Source organism: Protopterus annectens, chromosome 8.part0 (genome assembly GCF_019279795.1).
Source record: "Protopterus annectens isolate FY-2018-M chromosome 8.part0, PAN1.0, whole genome shotgun sequence".
NCBI lineage: Eukaryota > Metazoa > Chordata > Ceratodontiformes > Protopteridae > Protopterus > Protopterus annectens.
In genome coordinates this window covers 332,836,735-332,863,085 of record NC_056741.1, presented here as the reverse complement: position 1 = coordinate 332,863,085, position 26,351 = coordinate 332,836,735, and the positions used below count along the sequence as shown (strand labels likewise).

The following is a 26,351-nucleotide window of genomic DNA, read 5'->3' as shown; positions in this document are numbered from 1 at the left end:
AGCCCTCTTCAGGTCACTCCACAGATTTTCTATTGGATTTAGGTCTGGGCTCTGGCAGGGCCATTCCAAAACTTTAATTTTCTTCTGGTGAAGCCATTCTTTTGTGGATTTGGATGTATGTTTGGGGTCATTGTTGTGTTGAAAGGTGAAATTCCTCTTCATCTTCAGCTTTCTAGCAGATGCCTGAAGGTTTTGGGCCAAAAGTGACTGGTATTTGGAACTTTTCATAATTCCCTCCACCTTGACTAAAGCCCCAGTTCCAGCTGAAGAAAAGCAAACCCAAAGCATGATATTGCCTTCACAATGCTGCATCGTGAGGATAGTGTTCTTTTGGTGATGCAAAGTGTTGTTTTTGCGCCAAACGTACCTTTTGGAATTGTGGCCAAAAAGTTCAACCTTGGTCTCATCAGACCATAACACATTTTCCCACATACTTTTGGGAGACAATCTATTGTTCTGCAAATTTTAGCTAGGCCTGGATGTTTTTCTGTGTAAGAAAAGGCTTCCATCTTGCAACCCTACCCCATAGTCCAGACATATGGTGAGTATGGGAGATTGTTGCCACATGTAGTACACAACCAGTACTTGCCAGAAATTGCTGCAGCTCCTTCAGTGTTGCTGTAGGTGTCTTGGCAGCCTCTCTGACCAGTTTCTGTCTTGTCTTTTCATCAATTTTGGAGGTACATCCAGCTCGTTGCAACGTCACTGTTGTCCCATATTTTCTCCACTTTTTGATGACTGTCTTCACTGTCTTCGATGGTATATCCAATGCTGTGGAAATTTTTTTGTACCCTTCTCCTGATTGATACCTTTCAACAATGAGATCCCTTTGATGCTTTGTAAGCCGTCTGTGAACCATGGCTTTTGCTGTAGTAGGCAACTGAGTAAATGTTAAGAAAATCCTGCTAGGACAGCTGAACTTTATTTGGGGTTAATCAGTCTCTTTAATTGATGGCAGCTGTGTACCCAAGAAGAATGAATGCTGTAATTAAATCAAAAGCTGCTTCAGTAAAGTATTAGTTTAAGGATGTGCACACGCAACAAAGTATTAGTTTAAGGGTGTGGGCAATTATGCAACCAGCATATTGTACATTTTTTTATATTTTTCCCCTAGCAGATTTGTTTATTTCTCAATTGAATTGTACAAGTTATAAGTCACATTAAAAGAGGACAAAGTTTTTAAATGATTTATTGTGGTCTCATTTTTTATATCACAAAACCCTGGCATTTTAACAAGAGTGTGTACACTTTTTATATCCACTGTATAGAAGCACTAATTAATAAAGCTCTTAGCCTATTCCTTTTCTTCCTAGGTAAGGTAAACAATGCCCATTTTCTTTTTTTTTTCTATCTACAGAATCGGCCCAGTGGCTTCCATTTGGTATGTATGCCCCATTTGGTATGTACCTCACAAGACATCTGCAGCAGCTGGAAAGGCCACAGAAATACCTCACTAAAAGAATCACGGGCCTAAAGCAGATGCCATATGCTGACCGTCTAAAAAAACTCCAGCTATACTCTGTGGCATATTGTCTACTCAGAGGTGATCTCTGCTTAACATACAAGGCCATGTCAAACCCTGAGCTGTTGGATATGCTCCACTTAAAGAAATCCCAATCCCTCAGAGCCACACGCTCCAGGGATCTAAACCTTCGTCATCACAATGAAGAAAACACTGGAGGGATAGGTTCCTGACCCAGAGACTCCCCATACTCTGGAATAGACTGCCCATACATGTCAAGCAGAGTGCCTCATTGGCCCTCTTCAAAAGGAACCTTGATGATTGGATGGGAGATAGGAAATTCACTCCAGGGATCATGTCGGTCAGCCTGCTAGACAGGGATCCAGAGAAGTAAATATTGTGGGAAGAAATATCCAGGGAATTGTTATGGCTAGGCTTGCATAGGCCCTAGGGCCAATAGCCTAGTACCAACCTATGAACCATGCCTGCACCCGAAAAACCCATTTGTTCCTCTAATGGAATGAGACCCCTTCATCCCATTAATTCCCCAGTGATGACAAGAATTGGGTGTTAGAGAACTGTCCAGTCTTCAGATCCTGCAGACTGTCCTATCCCCACCCCTGTGAGCTCTGATATAGGTACCTTTGGGAGGTGTATGCATGCTTCTGCACATGTGCAACTTCCTGACTAAGCAGGGCACTGCTTGCATAGTGGGCACTTTAGGCTCATAATGCAGCAGTGATACCTACATTCCTGCAGGTGTCATCAGCACACCAAGCCTGGTTGCCTCCCTCCAGGATATTTGAGCTACTGTCAGCCTCTCACCTGGTCTCAAACAACTTTCATTTATTGTTCTCACTTCTGACTAAATATTCACTGATCATGTCTCTCCATCTCCTTAATCTGCTTACAAACCTCAGCATTTCCTTTCTTTTTTCAACTTTTACGAAGTATTCCTCTAGTGAGGAAGGAGGCATCAAGGTGTGGGAGAAGGTCCAGGGGATGCAAACATCTGTACATTTTGTCTCAAACATGTCTATGTTTACCTCATAGTCTAATTTATATTATTTTTTAATCCTTAATGTACCCCATGGACTTTTTCTATGCTCAGACATTTTCCTCAACTGGATCTTGGGATTTTTAACCAAGCATTGCAAGTCACCTTATCTCCCAAGGTGTCTCCTGCCACTCTATAGGATTATATTTTGCTTTTGTCTACTGGGTTCGTTTCACAATGCTACTAGACTCTTTTCAGGAAAGACCTGTAGTGGTACTTGTACTAAATATTTGCCTGTATGTGTTGTATTCAATTCCCTCTTATACTGCTTATTTATATTTTATGTCTACATGTTCATCTTATTCTAGTCATTTTAACACCCCATGTTATTTCCCACTAGATGGTCTTAAAGGGGAAATGCACCATTTCTATTTCTATGTATGATTTAACTATAATATTAGCTTTTAATTAACTAGATTGCTTGCCCTTATAGTTTCTTCCTTCCTTGTATCTGACGTTTGTATCATTATCCTCATGTGTTTTAAATTTTCAGGGATCTTCATGTGGTAATTTTGCTCACAGGACCAGATCAAGCATCTTGTTTCAGCCGAGTGTCTTCTTTGGATAGCTGTTGAGAGTTTTAGACTTTGTTGAGGGTCATCTTAGGTTACTGGTATTTTGCCCATTCTATTGTGCATGTGTTAATATAGCAATAACACATGCGTGGGTGTGGGTAATGCTGGATTTACCCACTGTTGGTGTGGTTTGATCATGAGGGCGAAGCCCGAGTGGCCAAACAAAGCCAACCGTGGGTAAATCCAGCATTACCTACACCCAGAAGTGGGTTATTGCTATTATACAATGACATTATTTAAGAAAAAAAAATACTTAAATAATGGCATTGTATAATGCCTCCTTGCTGCTCTTCCGCAGCTGTCTGGGTATTCTGCGGCAGTTCTGATGTACTGCGCATGCGTATGCCTACGCAGTACATCAGAGCTGTGGGCAAAAGGAATGGAGAAAGCAAGATCTCCGTTGCTTTTTATAAACTGTTTTGCTATTTTAAATGGGTTTAACATAGCGAGACAGCTTTAAAAAAAGCAACGGAGAATCTCCGTTGCTTTTTTTAAAGCTGTCTCGCTAGGTTAGACCCATTTAACATAGCGAGACAGTTTTGAAAAATCAATGGAGAAAGCAAGATCTCCGTTCCTTTTTACAGCCTGTCTCGCTATGTTAAACGAGTTTAACATAGCGAGACAGCTTTAAAAAAAGCAACGGAGAATCTCCGTTGCTTTTTTTTAAAGCTGTCTCGCTAGGTTAGACCCATTTAACATAGCGAGACAGTTTTGAAAAATCAATGGAGAAAGCAAGATCTCTGTTGCTTTTTAAAGTGTCTCGCTATGTTAAATGGGTTTAACATAGTGAGACAACTTTAAAAAAAGCAACGGAGATGCTCCGTTGCTTTTTTTAAAAGCTGTCTCACTATGTTAAACTCGTTTAACATGGCAAGACAGGTTGTAACAAGCAACGGAGATCTTGCGTTCTCCATTGCTGTAAAAAAAAAAAAAAAGAGTTATACTAATGGAAAAAGTCCGGGCGACCGGACCTTTTTCCATTACTATAACTCTGATTTACAACGTGTACGCTGACCAATCAGCGTGCACGTTTTGGAATATTAATGGGGGGGTTGTTGTATAATTGTGTTTTGAACCACTTTTGGACATAGAGGATATGGGTTAGGCCTGGGGTGGGTCCAGAACAGGTTCAATATCGCTTCAGTGTGTTTGAAATAATTCTTTGTTGGTCCATCAGGATGGCCTATGCCACATAGTTTTATTCATACATGTGCTTTCTTTGAATTTGTATTATGAGTTTTACCTTCATACTGTAATTTAATTTTACCAACTTTGTTACGGTTTTGCATTTTCTGAGCATGGTATTTAAGCCCTCCATAAAAAAACACTCTTTTTGCACTTATCCGTTAATTCTAATATTGCAATTAGAAGATGATTTGCTCTTACAGCAGAGCACCTTACAGTTTGGGGTGGACTTTATAGTTAAAGATAACACATTATTATTTACAGCACTACCTGCTTTAAGTAAAGATTTGTATAACAACTCAATAAACTAATATGGAAAAAGATTTCCATGACAAGACTTTTGTTCTTATATAAAGTATTTAAATACCTACAAGCTGTCTCCAAAGTTAAAAAAAAAAATCATAGACTGGAAAGCATTATGGAGAATTTTATATCAAATTATTATATACCTGCACTAAGCTGGACCTGGACTTTTATGTTATATCCAATTACTGCACTTAAGAAACATGTTGCTTTCTGTTTTAAGTACTCTGTATATTGTTTAATTTTGTTCTTTTAGCTGCATTAACTAGTCCAAGTTTTTTATGTTTTCTTTGTATATGCCAGCTACCTCATGTATTAGTTACCTGCTTATTTTTGTTTTATTTTTTTGTTAAAAATTTTAATAACAAAATTTGACAAAAAAAAAAGTTAGAAGACTTTTAAGGCATACGAATTCATAAAGGTAGTAACATTATGTTTATCTATGATACATGGTCATAAATGTATATGTAGGGGCTAACAGCCAAGTTTCCTAGTGCACTGATCATACACTATCATGAATGGTAAATGAAGGGACTAACAGGCTGGTCCCACCGTGCACTGATCATACACAGTCATGAATGTATATGTAGGGACTAACAGGCTGGTCCTATAGTGTACTGATCATACACTATCATGAATGGTAAATGAAGGGACTAACAGCCTGGTCCCACCGTGCACTGATTATACACAGTCATGAATGTATATGTAGGGACTAACAGGCTGGTCCTATAGTGTACTGATTATACACAGTCATGAATGGTACATGTAGGAACTAACAGCCTGGTCCTACACTGCACTGATCATACACGGTCATAAATGTATATGTAGGGACTAACAGCCCTGTCCCTTAGTGCACTGATCATACATGGTCATGAATGGTACATGTGGGGAATAATAGCCTGGTCCCACAGTGCACTGATCATAAATGGTCATGAATGTATATGTAGGGACTAACAGCCTGGTCCCACCGTGCACTGATTATACACAGTCATGAATGTATATGTAGGGACTAACAGCCTGGTCCCACCGTGCACTGATTATACACAGTCATGAATGGTACATGTAGGGACTAACAGCCTGGTCCTACACTGCACTGATCATACACGGTCATAAATGTATATGTAGGGACTAACAGCCCTGTCCCTTAGTGCACTGATCATACATGGTCATGAATGTATATGTAGGGACTAACAGGCTGGTCCTATAGTGTACTGATTATACACGGTCATGAATGGTACATGTAGGGACTAACAGCCTGGTCCCACAGTGCACTGATCATGCACAGTCATGAATGGTACATGTAGGGACTAATAGCCTTGTCACATAGTGCACTAATCATACACTGTCATGAATGGTACATGTAGGGACTGATAGCTTGGTTCCATAGTGCACTTGTACAGAGGGTGTTGCATAAATTGCTGAATCCATACTTTGTATCAGTCATGCTTGCTGTAAAGCTGAAAAGGAGGTACTAATGTTCAGGCATTGGTATAAGGAGGTATTCAGTTGTGTTATTTTTCTAGGGGGGTATTCTGACAGTGCATAGGAGTGTAAGAAATATGTTTGGTGTAGCATGTAATATTTTATGGAACATGTTGCTTGGGAAGGTGAATGCCCCCCCCCCCCCCACAAAAAAGTTGTGCAGCTTTTGATGGCAAGTATAAACAGAGGTGCACTGGTTCCAAGTGCTGCCCTCAGAGAAATACAATAACCCAATGTTTTCAGATCTGCTTTACTCTTTTGGCTGTAAATGTATACGACTGCTGGCAGGGTACTGTTTTTTCATAAGTATCATCAGATAAGACCACAGAAATTAAAGCATTTCTAAAGATTTTTGAGCAGTTAAAGACATCATGAATGTCTATTTGTAGTAGCTACCCATGACAGTAAAGAAGGGAGAACAATCTAAAGTCATGACACAGTGAGGAAACCAAAAAGTAATTAAAGTGATTCAATAATGTCACAAACAGTGGGATTAGGAGACAGCAGTAACAGATTAGTCATGTGAATACAGAAAAGTACAATGAACTAGAAAAACATCACCGGGATAAGGTACACAAGAAACAAAAGGAGTAATCCATAATTCACATGCTAACAGTGAAGTGACACAATGCTTGCAAATTTTCAAAAGACTTATTTGCACTCCAGTCTTACTTTTGTTAGTCTTGTATTTTCTGTAAAAAGTTAGTTTTTTTACTTGTCAGTTTCTGTGATTGTGTGATGTAGATGGTGTGCAACATTCCAGTTATATCTCCCTGTGCACCAAGTATTCATGATTATCACGATACCCGAACATCACTCTTCCATCAGTCAATGTCATTGTTCAGGAGCCATTTTGTTTACATACATAATGTTCCCTGATGCTTGAAAAGTCCAAGCCTACCAGCCCCAAGACATGTTTTTACCGACTTCTGTGCCATTTTGTTACTTACACTGACCAGTTCCCTGATTTTGTTTTTTTATTTTGTATGTATGTACTTCTTTCACTTTTTCCCATATGCATACATTGCAGCAAACTGATAGAGTCTCACAGTTTTGCTACAACAACATACTGTAGCCTAGAGACCAACAGTGCTGAGTTTTCCTTTTTGTGACAACATGGATGTTCCCACTGCCCTAGTCCTGAAGGATCACATTTGCCTTGAGATCAGCACCATTCCTTTCCCTCACATGTATAAACCCATGAGTTTCAGCTACAGATCTAGATGTCAGCAACATTATCCCTGTAGACTGAAAAGGTTATTCCAATCTTAGAGCTCTCTTTGCCCATCCATCTTTCACACATTAAAGCTGGGATTCCTACTCTTCAAATGTGGATGGAATACAGTCTGGTCTAGACAGTGCAGAAAAGGTACATGTAGGGACTACCAACCGTATCTGTTTATCTTTGGCTTGCTGCCTTAATGTAGGGTTGGGTGATCATAGAAAGTCCTTTACTAACCTGCTGGCTTGATATCGTGAAGTTGGTCTCTTCACGGGAACTGGAATCTCACCCCTTATTGCCATCATGCAAATTGTTTCAACAGGGTTCATGAACAGCATATTAACCCAATGTCTAAGGTCCTGGGTTCAGTCCTGAACACAGGTTATTTATTGCTTCAGTACAGTTTATAAATTTTGGCAAGGTTTCTGTGTATCTGTATGTATTTTGTCTGTGTATGGTCACTTCCTCAAAATAAATGCTGTTTGAATTGCCTACTCTTAAACTGTCACATAGTTCTCAACCTCTTATATCAAAAAATCTGGACAAGGCCCAAAATAACAGGGGGACAAAGGCCCAAAGTAGGGACAAATTTCAAATATTACTTCTGTAAACTTTGAAAGTTGCTAGAATAGTAGGTTTTGCATTAGCATGTATTTTTAAAGGCGATAAAGTTTAAAATGTAAATGTTTGTCATTAATTTTTAACTTCAGTCCTGAATGATTTGCCAGAAAACCACAAATCTTATGAGGAACAGACCCAAAAATCTTCTTCTTCTTTCGGCTTTTCCTGGTTAGGCAAATATCTGGACATTCTGTGAAAATCTGGATAGGTAAGACAGCTGTACTCTTCCTATTCCACTGGGCCTGGGTCACATCTGAAAAGTCCCTGAACTTGACCAATTCACTTATCCATTTAACAAATAAATTAAACATTCAAGATCTTGAATGAGGGTGCAAGCTGTCTTCCTGGTCCCTAATATTTATTTATTTTTATGTATTTGTTTACCGGGAAAGTCTGACTGGATAATACCCATTTTCAGCGGACGCCCAGGAAGAAAAGCTCCATTTGTTTACATTGCATTATACAAATAATATGTAGGCTGCAAAAACATGTCTGTTGCACATTATGGCTACTGCCCATTCTGTCTGTTACCTCATGCTCACCACAGCCATTTCTGTTTTCCATCTGGCATTGAGGGACAATGAGATTTTGTGTCCAGGTCCATTCCCACCCCAAGGGGTACCCAGTCTTTCTGTTGTCTAGATGATCCTCTGGGATGGTCCCTTTGCTCCATGCACCAGTGCAGATTTTTTCTCCTGGATGGCCTGCGTTACATCTTACATCCCAGCTTCATATGTCATACAACATCCAGCCTAATATACAGTTATATTATAGCCCTGTGCAGGCAGTTAATTGTCAGTACAAGAGTTACAGGCCAAAACTGAGTAGTGCGTTATATGCTTAATTCTGTGGTTTAGCCAACAAAGAGAGGCCTTCGTTAAAAAGTGATGTGAAGACAGATAAACTTTTCAGTGTTTAAGTACGTACCTGTCTGCTAAGCCTGTTTTCAGGGACCACAGTGAGATTTCTGTAAAAATGAAAGCAAAAAAGATCTGTCAGAGGTTAGTGGCAGGCTAAAAGTAAAACTCACAACAGTCTGCTAACAGTACAAGTATCCTCCTCACTACGGGACAAACAAAACAAAACAAAACAAGAATGTATGCAGCACTACTAAAATCTAACCTAGACATTTTAAGATGGGTAAAAAAAAAAAATCACAATTACATCTGTCAAGTTTCCACATTCATTCTGTTAGTGTAGGATTTGTAAACCTACTGAACAGACAGGTACCTAGTAGCACACAGAGAACATGTACATGATAATTGTAAATTGCTCAAAGGGTGGCACATTTTCTTTCATTCTATCCTTATCAAAGGACCTGTGGGGTTTACTTTCTCTGATTTTGTGAAGGTTTCCCGATAGGGGTCCCTACATGTATTCAGGAAGAGAACAAATGAACAACTGGCTTATATCTTAAAAGCTGGACCTGTTGCAGTTAACCTGAACCTTTTGAATCAATGATTCAAAGGCTTATATGCCAGATTTATGAATGACAACACATCAGTGATTAGACAACGACAGCCAAAAAGTGAGCTCTGCTTTTATTGACACCTACTACCATAAGATGAAAAACAGTAACTGGAAATATTTTTGCAGCAAGACAGATAATGCCTGCACCCACACTGTAGTTTACTTCCTTGAAGCACACACACACCTTCAGCAAATCTGTATTGTTTCAAAAGTGCTGTCAAAATCTGTATCAAGGAAAACAAGAAAACATTAGGAATGTGTGCAAAAGCAGGGTTTTCCTTCCCACACATCCTGCAGTATCCACCATCAGTAAAAGCTAAAGTTATTCTTCTGCCTTTGTTGTTCTATGGACTGAGGGGGTTGCACTTCAACCACTAGTCCTAATTTATATCCACATCTCGCCAAAACAATTCTTTAGACACACCGGGTAAGTGTACAGCTGCCTGAGCTGGATGTGTTTGCCTAATTTGGACCCTCTCCATTCTGTTGCTGCACTGTCAGTAACTTATAATGTAAATTAAGGGAAAATTTCTGGTGCTTCATTGTGCCAGTATAGTTTACCTACATGTACTCTCCTACCTACAGGTTGCTGTCAGTTTACCTTTATTTACTTTACAGCTGAACTCACAGTCTTTTAGCTAGTGTCTCATTTCTGTCATCTGTAATTTATTAGTTGTTTTATGGAACAGGGTAGAGATCCCTGTTAAGTGTCATGTGGGACTACAAGGTCAAATCAGTAATAACAATACAACACTGATTTAATTTAAGCTCTGCAGTACATTTGTGCTACTTCAAGGTATGACATACTTTACAATATTACAATGAGACTTAAAATACTTTATATATACCTAATCCTGAATAATATTTTGTCCACATTTTCTACTGCATGATGATTCTGCTGCTAGTCTCCGATTTATACCTACTACCAGACAATTTATGTTCTGTCTATATTTTGCGCTGCATCACTTACTCTGCCAAACATCTTATCTTACAACTCTCACTTCTTCTACCAGGACTTCCTTATAAACTGCTCAAAGAAACACCAGCACAGTCACTCAAACTGGATAATGGAAAAGGAAGTACATTTGTATTAAAAATGACATTCATGTCTATTTACAGAACATGTACATCTTGTAGTCCAGCTAAAAATATCAGCGTCTGGCTGATGTGTCTCTGGGTATGCTGAGGAACACCAGAACTGTTCTTATTAATAAAGGAAATAAAAAGAAGAGAAAGACAAAATGACTGTCCAGTCCTGTACTTTCAGAGTTCTATCCATTTGTGATATTTAATCTTCACTACAATAATGTACCTTAAAAATTATACTCAGACTTTATTAAATTAAAAAACACATTTTAAGATGTCATTCTTTTCTCTTTTTGCTGACAACATGATCTCAATTAAATAAGCAAGCTTTCAGACTACAGCTGCAAAAGCAGGTCTACCCATTGTAAAAGAAAGATCAGTATAAACTTCTCTAACAGAAGTTATTCTGATCAGCAAAGGAAATGTCCAGGAAATGAGATCAACAAATGAAAATGTCTGTCAGTTTTTTTTTTTTTTTGACTGCTGAAGGGGAAATAGCCCATCTCCCCATTTTTTCATGTCCTTGCAAATCAACCCATTAAAATATGAAGATAGTGGTCATTTTTTTACATACCGCTTTGTCTCTGCTATCTTCTGGAAAACATCCGTGAGGCACAGTCCCATCGCATCACAACCACAACAGTACAAATAAATTAGTTTTAATTTCAGTCTGTTCAACACATGCAGGAAGCTCTGTTGCTTGACATCACTTCCTGCCGGTGGTCAGACCACAGCCAAGAAACAAACACAGAAGTAATGCAGCTGATTTTCCTCTTTACCCTCCTTTTTGTGACAGCAGAAAGGAGTGATGATGTTTACTATTTAATCAAATTCCTTACAATAAAACAGGTGGCCCATGAAAATCCACAGATTTTAAACATTAAACAAGGCCAGTGTTGCTAGTGGAAAGTAGTCAGGTGGCAGCCATCAGTAATACAAAATGTGACCCAGTGTGCTGGAAATCTATGAGAAGGTCAAGCAAAACATGATTACTAGTTATCTCTCAACATCACAACAGCTCAAATGACATACTGAAAGCAGAACAGGACAGAGCTACAACAAATCTCATATAGCAGTCAAAACAGTCAGGTCGTCTTAAGGCCAGTCCATCTGGAGAATCAAATGAGTCCATATTATATATATCTATATGAAAAAGAATGTCCTTTATTGACAATGCATAAAGAATTAAAACAAGAATCCTAACCAAACTAATACTAATATTACAGTATGAGCTGCATATCCTCACTAAATTCAGCAGGGAACCATATGGTCTGAATCATAGATGCCTCTTTCCATACTCAGATGGTTCCACTTAAAGCAATAATGCTTTATTTCTCAAACAGATATCTGAAGACAAAGGACATTTTGAGACCGATGACCAAATTTGTTGATCTGTACAAAGCCATAAAATAAATTCATCATTGATGCTTGGCTATTTCATCAGCTGAAAGAAGCTTGCACATGCAGTTTTAATGAGAGCACAGGATTGCAAAAGTGATCAACTGGTTCTGCCAGTGTGATTCGTATTCTATTAGCACACCTGTAGTGCTGACACGATAAAGGAGCTTCTAGCATTTTATGTAAAATGGATAAACAGGGGGCCGGATTCACGAAGGCTTGCACGGAGTCTTAGAGTAGAGTAAGACTCCATGCAGCCATCATGTCCGACAAGCGATCCAGAAACAGCCTGTAGGGGCATGTAAGAGAGCTCCTAAAACAGCTCTTACACGGACAGGGCTGGGATATGCAAATTACCTCAATTGCAAGTGAAAGGCATGCAAATGAGGTAGATTTGCGATTCAGGAAACCTGAACCTGTCCGAGTAAGAGCAGTGTTATTTGCAGAAATGTACTCAGTTGACAACTGAGTACCGTTCTGCAAATAGCAAAACGGAGCTGTGACAGCTCCAAATAAAGGTTGCATCCAGTGCAGGAAGCATGCCAATGGCCAAATATACGGCCATGTGAAATGTTTCCTGATGCAATATGAAAATAATATTTTATTTTTTTCGTCGATTTCCGATGTTTAAGCGTAGCGCAGCGCCGCACAAACGGGGTGTGCTCTAAAACCCAGAATACTAAAAATTAAAACACACAAATGTGGATTTTATTGAAATTGTTAATGTACAGTGCAAGGGAACGGCAGGCTGAAGACAACATGGCCACCGAGTAGAGGTTTCTAAGGGGGGGAAGCTCAGTCTAAGACATGTAACCAAGCTTTAATAGGCAATCCTATGTAAATGAGCATTAGGATAATGAATCGCAAGTTTTCATAGCAAATGAGCACAGTCAGTGGAGTGTAGGAGTAGGATATGGGGAGTAACAGAGTAGAAGATAGGTGATATCACGAGGGGGGTATGTATGAAAGAAGTGAAGCTCATTGGAGCAGAGTGGTGTGTGTCAGCTGTCATTCACACGTCATGGAAAGAGGTGTGTCAACAGGTAGGCTAGGGAAAGGCAAGAAATGGAAGGTGTATGCCGTGGATAACACCAAAGTTTCTTGCTGAGCAGATATGCGCGCATGTGCACACATGTAAACCAGAGTAAAACTGAGTGCGAGCGTGTAAGCGTGAGTGCGCGTGTTTAAGCCAGAGTAAGCATGTATAAGGTTGTTGTAAGCGCGTTTGCACTGGTGTGCGCGTGTTTTAACCTGAATAAGCAAGTTTTAGTCCATGTAAGCATGTGTGCGCGCATGTTAGCTGCTGTGCGCGGCGCCCCCCCCCCTGAAGAAACAGAAAGGAAAAAGGAAGCACAACAATTAGTAGGAAGCTACCAGGAAGTACTAGCAGAGCTAGCAGGTGAAAACAATCAGAATCAGGCAATTACACAGGCAGTACACTAGCCCAGCCCAGCCTAGCACTTAAAACTCTGCAAACAACAGTACATTATGTTTCTCACAACAGACACTGCAGTAAGCTAATAGAAGTGAAAACTGAAAAAGCTTTATGGAGACAAAGAAATGTTAGGGGCTGCCATTGCTGTTATAAGGCGACATATGCAACGTGCTGTGGGTGGTGACAATGGAAATGCTACTGGACAACCCACAGTGAGGAGACGGAGAAGAGTGTACAGGCCCAGGGTAACCTACCAGGGGCTACATGAGCTGGAGATAGTGGAGCACTATAGAGTGGACAGAGACCTCCTGCAGCAAATTGTTGAGCTGTGCAGGCCACGCCTCACACACAGAACCAACAGAGGGGAAACCATCCCAGTGGAAACCAAGGTATGTGTTGGCCTAAGAATATTAGCAACAGGTACCTTCCAGAGACCAACTGGTGTTATGATGGGGGATATCACAGGCATCAGCATCCAGGGTACTACACCAGTTCCTGGATGCCATGTCAGCACATGTCGGTGATCATGTATATTTCCCCAAATCCCATGAGGTATTGGCCAGCAATATGCGTCTTTTCCAGCAAAGAGCGGAATACCCTGAGGTAGTGGGTGCAACAGACTGCACGCGCATACACATCAAAGCACCAGCCGGCGAGCGGGGTAGGGTCTACTTCAACCGCAAGGGCTTCCCCTCCATCAACTGCCAGGTCGTGTGTGATGCCCAGGGCATAATACTGAATGTGTGTGCGGGCTGCCCTGAAAGCTACCATGATTCCCATATCTGGCATCTGGCGCAGCTGTACCAGACATTTGCCAATGGGGACATCCCACATGGTCACCTAGTGGGGGATGCTGGCTATGCACTGGAGCCGTGGCTGATGACACCCATCAGAAATGCACACACACCTGAACAGGAATGCCATAATGAGGCACATGCACAAACACGTAATGTAATAAAGCGTGTGTTTGGGCTGCTCAAGTCACGGTTCCGGTGCCTGGACACAACTGGTGGAGCCTTGCAGTACTCACCAACTACATGTACCCAAATTATCATGGTATGTGCTATGCTACATAATATGATCCTGCGAAAACAGTTGCAGCAGGACCAGCACAGGCCTGGGCCAAACAGCCCCCCACCATTGCCAAGGCCATCACAGGCAGAGCGTGACTCGGAGGAGGAACAACCTTAGCCTGCCCCAGTAGGCAGAAGGAGGCATGCCCAGTATGTTTTGGCCTTGGCAAAGAGGCAACGCATAGCACATACACTGGCTAAGTAGGAACTCTGGAAATTATACCTCTCTCCGACTCGCACATATAGTAAAAGGGATGCCTAAGTTGACACTACCTGTTTTCAAACATGTACAGGGATTATAGTATGTGCATCCGACATAGGCAGCCCTGCACCACCTAAGTTATGATTGCCATGTGTTAAGCAATATAAAGCAGTGCTAAACAGCATTTACCACCATGTAGTATATGCAAACAAAATTGCACACACCAACTAGCACAACTGTGGTCAATGTTCAGTAATATTGGGCAACGTCCAGCAATGTTGGTGAATATTGAGCAATGTCAGACAAGCCTGGTCTAAGTAGGGCATAGCTGAACAAAAGCCAACATGCTCATATTTGCTTAACTGGCCCTTAAGCAGTCTGGTCTGCTTAGTATGAAAATATAAAGCATTGATGGGCCTCGAACCCAGGACACTGTGCACTATAGCCAAAGTACTGAACCACTAAACCATGACAGTATTGCAGTGGTCAGCCTGTATGAAGGAATGTTGATACGTCTATGCAAAGTATTTCATGGAAACCCTGCAGACACAGCATAATCCTTGTCGACTTATGACACAAAGGTGAGTCCTGCAGTGAGAACAGAACCTGACTTCCAACACACACAGTATAAATGTTAATATCGGTCATGTTCGCACACATCAACAAATGTAGTGGACCTCAGATAGCAACATACTGAAAGGTTACAGTGGGCATGCTCACACACTTGAATAAATGAGACAAATGTCAGGCAACAAAACACGGAATAGCAGAACTGGGCATGCTCACACACTTAGGCCATGTCTGAGTACAGCAGTGGGCCACGCATATCTGGCAGTTGCATGTGTTAACCCAAGAACCTGTCACTATACAGCAATCTGCCCTGTGCACATAGTTATATGACAACAGACACATCTATAATATAGTGGAACCCTGTCATAATCAAATATGTTCTGCAGATACCGAAGTTGTTCATAGAAACTGGTAAAGCAAAGATAATAAAGACCTGCAAACAGTATTAGCAATAAACATTGTGCATCTTGAACATTAGCATAGGTTCAGAGGTCGATACTAGGCTATCTGCCCTAGGGCATGTACAAGCCTAGCCAGAGTGCGTTTGGCATTCACAACCCTGTCAGATTACTGCACTGTGTGTGTGAATAGTAGGTCACACAAGATAGCCAATGTACGTTTAGGCTAGTGTGCCTTTGTCTAGCAGGGACACAGAAGATATCCCAGGGGTAAACATACGATCACCCATAAAGTCATCAAGACGTCTCCTGTAGGTGGTCAGTGGGTGGCTCTGCCTATGTGAAACTGGGATTACATTCTGGAGTGAGTGGAGCCTCTGGGATAAGAATCTGTCCCTCCACAATGTCCTATTAACATCTGTGCTGAGGTATACGTCCCTGGAGTGTGTAGCTCCAAGGGAGTCGGATATCCTGAGGTGGAGCATGTCCAGTAATTCTGGGTTGGGTATATCTGTAAACAACAGGCACACATCATATCTGAGTAGGTGGTAAGCGACTGAGTAGAGCTGGAGTTACTGCATCTGAACTATGCAGGGCATCTGTGTGAGTCCCTAGATCTGCTTGGTGAGGAACTTCCGTGGCCAGTACAGTTGCTGCAGGTGTCGGGTAAGGTACACCCCAAATGTGGCATTGTAACCAAGCATGGATGTGATGAGTATAGTGGCACAATGACCTCACTCGATCTAGATGTGAAACCATATGGGATAAGGTGGCCCACATAGAAGGTGTGTCCAACCACTTTGGCAACGTGAATGTCAAAGGCGACAGTACAAACAAGTCATGTCCCCAAACCCCTAACAACTCCTACCATATGTAATGGAGTACTACCTATGTGGTAATGTGTGGGCATGTTGTTATTCCCAAAGGGGATGACTATGCAACTAATGGCATTTAGTTGTAGGCCATGGCTCAGGCACCAGTCATCCATCTCTGTGAGATCCTGTTTGAGTATGCATGTGGCAGCTGGAGAGTTGATCATGGCACCCAGTTTGCAGTCAAGTGCAAACATGTTTTGCCATATTCCCCCTGTGGTAGCCTGTACGTCAGACAAATATATACTGAACAAGAGAGGTCCCAGGACCGAGCCGTGTGGGATGCCACGTGTAACTGGTGTATAGTCAGACATGGCACCTGCAATTCTGACCATGTGGGTGCTATCCCTGATCCAGGTATCAATCCATCGTGTGAGATATGTGTCCATATCGATGCTGGTGAGCCTATGCATAATGGCCCAGTGGGTTATTGTGTTGAAGGGTTTTGCAAGATTCAGGTAGGCTGTGTGGACAGCCTTCCCTATGTCGATGGACCTGTTAGCCATTTAAAGAATACAGACAGGTTCAAGAGGCAAGATCTGCCCACAACAACGCTGAAATGTGTAGGACATAGTGTCTGTAGGTTCCCGATGTCTATGTGTATGAGTCCCATAACAATACACTCCATAGCTTTGCAGAACAGGCTACTTAGGCTTATAGGGCAATATTGTCTGTGGTCCATTGTAGCACAACTCTGTGGAGTGGGACCACTGTCGCTGTATGCCATTCCTTGGGTACATATCCTGTGGTAACTCCGATATTGAACATTGATGTAATGTGAGGGTTGTATCTGTCATGATACTCGTGTAAGATGCAGGCTGGGACACCGTCTGGTCACATTGATACTGTGATGCATGCTTTGGGGAGGGCAGCACTCACCTGTTACTGTGTGATGTCAGGGAGGTTATAGTCTGTTGGGATGGATAGTTGCTCCTTAGGGGGGATGGGTGGGAGACATCTGCACTGAACCTGTTTACCAGAATGTTGGCAATGCCAGTGGGTTCAGGGTAAGTTTAGTCAGTAAACAGTAACTCACAGCATATCAGTGAGTATCCACCCAGGTTCCTGACATAACTGAAGAAGGCCGTGTGATAGTCCTACATGTCTGTTGCAATTGTCTGGTAAAAGCGGCCCTTAGAAAAGTTCATGAGTGATTGTAGCTGTCTGCTAGTACAGATAACAGATGCCTTCCCAGTCTGGGATTGTGCTCTATCATGTAGTAGCTTCCTCCTGACGTTGTACAGCTTACTAATGGCTGGGGTCTACCAGACAGGTCCCCTGCCATTGGAATAGTGAGTCCTGTTGTTATTTGGGATAGCACAATCCATGTAGTCCACTAGGTGTCCATAGAATGTGTATGTAAAGGATGCAGCAGTGTGAGCCATATTTGCCACTGTCTCAGGGTCTCTGAAGGATACCACCTTGCTTCGGTGAAGTGAGACGTTGGCTCATGAGAAGTTCACCAAGATTACCCAGGATGGGTGTGTGGAGGGTATATGCATGTCCAGTGAGATACATGTATGTTCTGACCTTACCAATGAGGGGTATATCGCTGGTGTGGAACATAAGAGTCCCCATGATGTTGATGATCAGGTCCAATATGTATTCCCCCTTGTGGCTGTGCTGACTGGTTGTGCCATAGCATATGAGTCCACAAATTACAGCGACTGTTGGGTGAGGGTGTCGGGGCTTGAGTAGTATCCCCAGTCAATATTTGTGTATATGAAGTCACACAATATAATGGTGTTTGTGGAGACATTCATATTTTCCATAGTTCCCACGAAAGCAGAGTGTGGTTCCTGAGTTTGGGAGTGTGTTCTGTAGCAGGCAACAAACTGAAAGGCAGTATTGCCCAATGGTAGTTGTATATGTATGGTCTGTGATGCTTTGTGCAGTACTAACCCGGAGGTGTGTGTATCTGTGATGTATATGGATACTCCACCTAGTTGTGTTGTCTGTTCCAAGTCTTGTTGTCAGACAGCATGGTATGAAACATAACCTGGTAGTGCTGGTGTGCATAAGCGAGCCTGAACCAGGTGTCTGTCAGTGCACAGATATCGCTATCCTCCATACTGAGGAGAGTCCTGAGTGGCCACAATATGAGGTTAACACAACTGTTGTTGAGCAGCATTACCCTTAGTTTCATTTAACCTGTAATGTCTATGGAGGTGGGTTTGTCTTCTGAGCCCTGCTTAAAAAAGGCACTATGGTGGTAGCAAGAGCCTTAGCTAGCATTCCAAAGTCCAAGGGTGACAGGTGCAAGCTGTCCATAGTGAAGCTACGTGGCATGTTGAGCATGTCACCATAGGCTGACAGACACTGTATCCCCTATGAATTAAACAAATTTGTTAGGCAACTGTTAAATGTGATGTGTGTGTCTGTATATTGTGACATCATAATTGGTGGGTGTAAGATGCTAGACAAGGTCAGGGTCATACTGGCCTGGGCTACATGATCAGAGTGTTCCTCCATGTATCATGTCATGTGGTCCAGGGAGTAACGTCTGAGGTTATACACACCAGCATGGACAATGATGGTGCCAGTCCTGTACTTGCTTTGGAGTGACCTGACTGCCTGTGTTATGCGGCAGACCCTGGCACCTAACAGACAGCCCAAAGTGACTATTCCCTTGTTAAGGCTGGTGAGTGGTACGTCAGTGTGTCTGACAATAAATGTCACCTATTACAAGTGTAGTAGGTGTGTTGTTTAGCCCGAAGGGCAGTGACTGTGTGGCACACTGACATTGTGAACTATGTGATATGTGGGTATTGTAGTGGGGTAGCAGGTGTGTGTCTGCTTTGGAGGTCTCTGCTGCTTAGGTAGAGTACAATTACAGCATCTGAGTATGTCTATGTGTGATAATGTGGTTTGAGTGCTGTTGCTAGAGGATATGTGAGACTGATATGTGGTGTGTGTGGTTACCTTCACCACCTGATAGACTGTGCCAGTCATGGGTCGAGAGAGTTCAGCACCCTGTATGTCTATATAGGTGCATCTCACACATATATCCGAGTTTGACGGGAGCAGGAGAGGGTTGTCTGTGTACATGAGGCAGATGTGACATTGTGTCAATATCACAATATCCACCAGCTGAACTGAAGAGTACACATGAAACCGACCCCTGGACATGCCAGGATATTATCATGACATACTCTGTAGCCTGATCACAAAGGATTAGTAGGGTGTTAAGCATGTAACAGGGATTAGTGCTCATGTTCGTTGGTGTTTTGTAAAGAGTAGCTGAGAAGGAGTCCAGACTGAATCATGACACCTCCTTCAGCTATGTCAGAAATATCAATGTATACCCATATATGTCCTGAGTCAGGGCCAACTGTACCTGAGTGACAATCCCAACATCATGACAGACAGGCCCATGTGTACTTACCCATCTCCCACTGACAATAGTCCATATCATCATACCAGGAGATATCACATGTAGAATGGATGAGCAGCTACCCCCACTGCCAAAAGCATGGCAGCAAGTGGAATACATTGATTCCCAATATGTGTCATGCACAAACTACAGAACAAACAGATCATGCACCTGAACAGTCAGCTGAGCCTCACCCCCTACACAGGATGTGGAACTGTTGAATGTGTCACAGCTACATATGGCACTCCCCACAAGTGTTGGTGCACAACACACCAAAGGAAGTCAAGTCCAGTACGCCTATGAAGTCTGATCTGTGAGGTCATGGAGTCCATCATGGTTGCAGTCATAAACAGAGCTATTGGAAGCTGACATACACACAACCCTACCAACTGTGGTATGTTCATGTGCGGATCATGGTTCCCAAACATGCTAGACTGTTTGCAAGGCAGCCACCCAGGACATACATCAATGAACACATCTACACTTGTCACATAGACTTTGAATAGCCCTTTATCAACATCCCAGACACATGTAGTATCCACAAAACCAACAAGCTGTGCATAAATATGTGTTGACATATGACGGAATGTCAATGTGTCCACAGAAGGTAAGGATTCTGAGGTCTTGTTCAAGCTGTTGACACCCGCTGACCCACATGGATCATTCCTGGAATGGCATAAAACAAAGTGTACACACATCACCATGTCCAGTCTGATGATGTCACTATCCTATAAATACAGCAGGAGAAGGAAAACCAGCCAGTAAAGCAAATAGCGTGCCGTGTTAATGCATCTCTCTCTAGTATCATAACATAGTTAGGTAGGGGTTTGAATCCTGCAAACAGTGAGTGTGTGTGTGTGTGGGGGGGTGTATGTGTGCAGTTTCCTTTGAGAGGTGTTCCCTTTTTGGAGACTGGGAAAACTCACTAAAAGAGGTACATTCCTCTTTGGAAAGTCTGATGATGTCACCATCCTACAAATACAGCAGAAGAAGGGAAACCAGCCAGTAAAGCAAATAGCGCACTGTTTTAATGCGTCTCTCTCTAGTATCATAACATAGTTAGGTAGGGGTTTGAATCCTGCAAACAGTGTGTGTGTGTGTGTGTGTGTGCGGGGGGGTGTATGTGTGCAATTGTCTTTGAAAGGAGTGCCCTTTTTGGAGACTGGGAAAACACACTAAAAGAGGTACATTCCTCTTTGGAAAGACTGATGATGTCACCATCCTACAAATACAGCCGGAGAAGGGAAACCACCCAGTAAAGCAGATAGTGCACTGTGTTAATGCATCACTCTCTTGTATCATAACATAGCTAGGTAGGGGTTTGAATCCTGCAAATGCTGACTGTGTGTGTGTCACTGTTAGTCAATGTGGTGTGGGTTTTGCTTTTACTATGGTATGACATAGTATGATTACAACAGTAAGTGCATTGCACACATCAAGTATCTGCATGGCAAATATATATGTGTACATGTCCCCTCAATCAGTACATAGGTGTGAAGCCTGCATACTACATGAATACATTTGTTTCCATTGACAGGTTGTGCCGCTGCTTCTCAGATCGTAGGTCACATATGTATGTATGTATGTGACAAGGCCGTCCACTGTCGTGTTCTGTGGCCAAGGTCATCTGTGGCACACACACCCATGACAGTTACTTAAGAGTAGTGTGAGTGAGGGTATATGCCTGGGGTATATGTCAGACATGGTCATACACAACAAAGACTGCCAAGAATGGACAGTCTTTATAGGTGTACAACTGCCTTGTGGATATGCATTCAGGCCTCTAATGTCTTATGTGATACACCTTGGGACTCCACAATACCTATGGATATGTGGATACCAAGGGACACATGACATAACATGAGGCTGCATGTACACATTGGTACCCAACATACATGTTGAGGGCTACCACCTGTGTGGTACTGACGGGATAGTATGTATAGTACATGAGGATGACTATGCCATAGTTGGCTTACTGCTATGCAGCATGTATCAGACAACAGGTATCTCTGTCTGTATGATACCCTTGTGTAGGATATGCATCCCATCCAGGGAATGCATTGTAGGCCAATCCATGCATTTCCAGATTTGGATGGACACATCCCTAGTGTGTCTGCATGTACCTAAGGGGGCTATATGCCAAACAGGTGTGGTCACAGGAATGGGTAGCGGTCATTACCACTGGTTAGTGTTATAGTATAGCACCGGAAGGATCCAAATGTTACTGGGTTCCCTACTACTGTGTGTCATTTGTCAGGACATCATCCAATGATTGCTTATAGTCATGCTGTTGAGGTTGTGTATACTACCAGACTGCAAATCATTGACAGATATTAATGGTATCACCCACAGCATAGTGCCAACCCATGTCATACACACGTCTACCCATGTTAGTACATAACTGTAGTAGAATGCATACTGGCCATTGAAAGATACTATGAGATGTTAATGTGTACAACAGGGTATGCACGTACATCCAGAGAGTGCGCACCTACCATATTCACAGATGTACACTTGCTAATCTGTACTGCACACATCACACGCGTACTGTCCACTCAATAACACATGCTGGCAACACATTACACTTCAGCCAAGTGGCACATGGGTGGAAAATACATACTCAGACCTAACAGTGGTGTAAACAATGCTACATTGACAATCAGAGCTTTGATGCATAATGTCTGCTCAGATATACCTACAAGGATGTTGTTACACTTCCTTGTTGACAACTTGCTATTATTGCTACACTGCTATAGTGTCACCCTGTGCATCAGCACCATGTTAGCCTGTCCCTCCGTCAATGATGCAGATGACAGGAGGCGACACAGGTATCATCATATGCACAGGGCGTTTTGTTGTTTGCCAGAGCCTGACATTGACCCATCCAATTGACATGTCTGTGTGTGTGTGTGTGTGTGTGTGTGTGTGGGACAACAGTACAGCATGGGCCAATGTTGATGTAATGTGTGTGTGTGTGTGTGTGTGTGTGTGTGTGTGTGTGTGTGTGTGTGTGTGTGTGTGTGTGAGCCCTAGTTGTTTGGTTAATGCGTGTGTGTCTGCATGCACACAGCTCCACCATGTGGCTGCCATATACGGTAGTTTGTGGGACAGCCACAGACTGTACCTGGTAGGCTGTACAGATCACTGTCTCCAGCCACGGACACAGTACCTGTGCTTGGCAGGGGTGCTACGGACAGTATCGGGCACCAACCCTGACTGGGTACTGTCATCAGAGGCAGAGGTATGACTACTTGACCCATGTCCCTGCTGGGACTGGCCAGAGCCACTTGCACGTGGTCTACTGGGATGGTCAATGGACAGGCCAGCCCCAACATTGCTGGGGCTGGTACTGCCACTACGGGAGTGGCTGTGAATTGTGGGCCGTCCGTGACCACTGCCAGCTGTTGCTGTTATGGGTCCGCGTCAATGTCACAACCATCCCGCATGGTCCTGGCTCATGGAAGACATGTTGTGGAGGGCATCTAATGTCTCCCCCCAACGTCTATCAACAACCTCGGTGTAAGACCAGATGGCACCAGCAAGGTCACGGATGCTGTCATTGATAGCTGTGTAATGTGCCCTCTGCGCCCCAAGTCCCTGCCTGGTGTACCGTTCCATATGTGCCTGAGCCTGCATTACAGCCCTGAACATACTGGTCGTCATAAGTCTGTGAGGGCATGCCTGCCAGGGGCAATATGATCAGTGGTGCTCCCCCGAGAACCCCTGGACCTCCGCCTATGTGGTACAGTTCCGGGTCTATGGCTGCTGTGAGGGGATGCAAATGCCATGGGTACCACACTCTCTCCTGGTCAATGACAACTGTATGTTTTCCCTCACCTACGGCCATTGGTGGTGAGGGATGTATTGACAGTATGAGTGTGCACATAGATGGGGTTGAACACTGTGTACTGTCGATTGGCAGACCAATGACAGACCCTGTCAAATCTTCCTGTGGTAAAATACATGTGTCATCATCACCACTATTCATGGCAGTGGCTTCAGGTTGCCTGCTGCTTTCGCCAACCCCTAACTCAGCACCTGTGAGAGAAGACAGGAAACACACTTTACGGTCTACACATGCACACAAATACACACCTCACTACAGCACACACACACACACACACACACACACACACACACACATACCAGCAATCCAACACATACTCTATAGTGAGTGAAGGTGGGTGTCAGTATCACAAGGTAGACAGTCACCACCCACGTGTCAGCATGCAGAATATGTGTTCCACAAGACCATGCAGTGCAAGTGTAGAAGCCCCTATTAAATAGCAGTATACATGGCTTTGATGCAACTGTGTAGTTGTTCAGTGATTGGCTACACCCTGGAACACAATGTGTACATGGACACAACATTGCTGTGCAGGTATTATCAGCTCTGAAATGCCCTGTGCACCATCACTCACAAGTATACATGCCATGGCTGCATGTGTTATCTGTGTGACACATAGATATCCATGTCTGAGTGCAGTGTCTGAGTCCATAGCAGATAATAGTGGGCACGGGTATAGCACATGCATACTATGTACACACACGGGATGAGCGGTGCATGTTGATGTGAAGGAATCCCAATGCTCGACATGGCCAGTGTACAGTGGTTATGGTGAGTGTGGGACATATTGCAGATATGTGGGTGCCAGACATGGCATGCTACATGACTGCAACATTAAACACCACACATACCCAATGTGTGTCAAGTGACCTATGCACCCACTAGCATTCCAGGACATATATGTGACACTTTGTGTGGATGGTGACTGCTGTGCATATTGTGTATACTGGCATATGTAAGCACACAGACAACATGCTATGTATATTGTGTATAGGTGCATATGTTTGCACACACACAACACTGAGGTGCAAAGCAATGACTGCTATGAGTAGTACTGTGGTCACTGTAACTGGATGGGGTGTAGTACCCTGTACCATCATCAACATGCATCTTATGGTCACTCACAGCTACTAATGTGTGCAAGACCACTGCCTAGCATGCTGTACCTGAACTGCAGTGCCGTGGCTACGTTCACAATTACACAGCCACCTTGTACATGGGTGTGTGAGGTGCCCAATAGGGAGCATTGCCTAACATGACTGTTATGTGTTGCAGAGTGTTGCACAGCCCCATTATAGGCCTCTACCCCTGAGGTACATCATGTGTGTGTGTGCATGACATGTGGGATACTGAAGTGTGACCTTACAGCGGGTGTGTAGTAATGCCAAATGTAGCATGTTTTCATGTACTGCATATGATAAACGTGTTCTGTTGTGTACAGCTGTAGCAACTATGCATATCCAATGTGCAGTACAGTGTTGTCACAATTGTGTCTGCTGCACTGTGCATTGCATGTGATTGAGGCAGCTACTGACTTTACTGAGATGATTGAAGTCTCACAGCAAACATGCACAGCATGCATTATGCGTAGGTGTGTTACGTGTACATGGCCTACACCTCACCTATGACATGCACATTTCATTACCAATATTAAAGTGTTAACACACTCACCAGCATGTATTGTCTGCCCTGCTGTCACACCAGAGGGAGCTAGAAGAATATGACACAGTTTGTCAGTGGCCACAACTGTGGCATTGCTACTGTGAGTGTGCTAAACGACAGTGGAACAACAGTCAACAGTCACAGGTGTACGGATACTATTCCAAATATCAGTATTGCACATGTTAGGCAGCACAACTGCTAAACACACAGTACAAATCTCACATATGCATATTCTGACAATACAGGTAATGGTAGTCTACAGCTAGGGCGCATTACCTGCATGCTCCATGTCATCCTGCTGGGTGGCTCCGGCCTCCATGACGACACATGTGATGCTGTTGCTGCTGTAGGCCAGGAGCCACCACGGGTAGGAGCAGCTCCTCCACTCTGGTGAGTGGGGGATGTATGGCCACCCCACCACCTGTGGCAAGCTGTTGCCTATGGATATCAGATGCACGCTGCCGGACATGTCTAATTAAATCACTGCAGTGATGGTGTACCTGCTCATATGTCCGGTTATGCATGCCTATGTCATTTACCCAGCGAACAAGGTCTTGACACAGTGCAGTACAGTCATGCTGGTGCTGGCTGGAAATGGAAAAAAGCAGGTTATAGTGCTACACCAGGCTGTTCAGAATTTCCTGCTCTTCCGCAGCTGAATACGATGGATTACATTGATGAGCCATAACCCTGGAAGACAATTAAACGATATGTGTGAGCATGTCATGTGGCACACTTAACATTATGAAGTACAGATATCACTTAACTGCCATATATAGCATCTGTCTATCAGAGGATACACACATTCAATACCACATATCAGTGCTCAGCCCACAACTGGCTGACAGTGCCTGCAACACTCCATATAACACACCAGTATACACCAGTAGTCGGCACACTGTTTGGGATACAATGCACAACCTCACCCCGGAGGTATATATCAAGCTAATGCATGAAGAAATATGTCATCCAATGCAATGAATGTCATGTATATTTACAGTATTACCGGTAAACCACCCTAGTCTTTGATGCCATACCCCTACCTAACATATGTGCAC

The 26,351-nt window shown here is 43.1% G+C and overlaps 1 protein-coding gene across 1 annotated transcript in view; it reads right to left on the bottom strand.

The window, feature by feature from the left end:
* The window catches only part of LOC122808789 (A-kinase anchor protein 13-like), a 1,176,608-nt gene that overhangs the window by 67,289 nt on the left and 1,082,968 nt on the right, over positions 1-26,351 (bottom strand). The window contains exon 5 of the mRNA XM_044079825.1: positions 8,835-8,874. Within this exon, the coding sequence (XP_043935760.1) occupies positions 8,835-8,874 (40 nt within the window). The remainder of the gene's footprint in view (positions 1-8,834; positions 8,875-26,351) is intronic.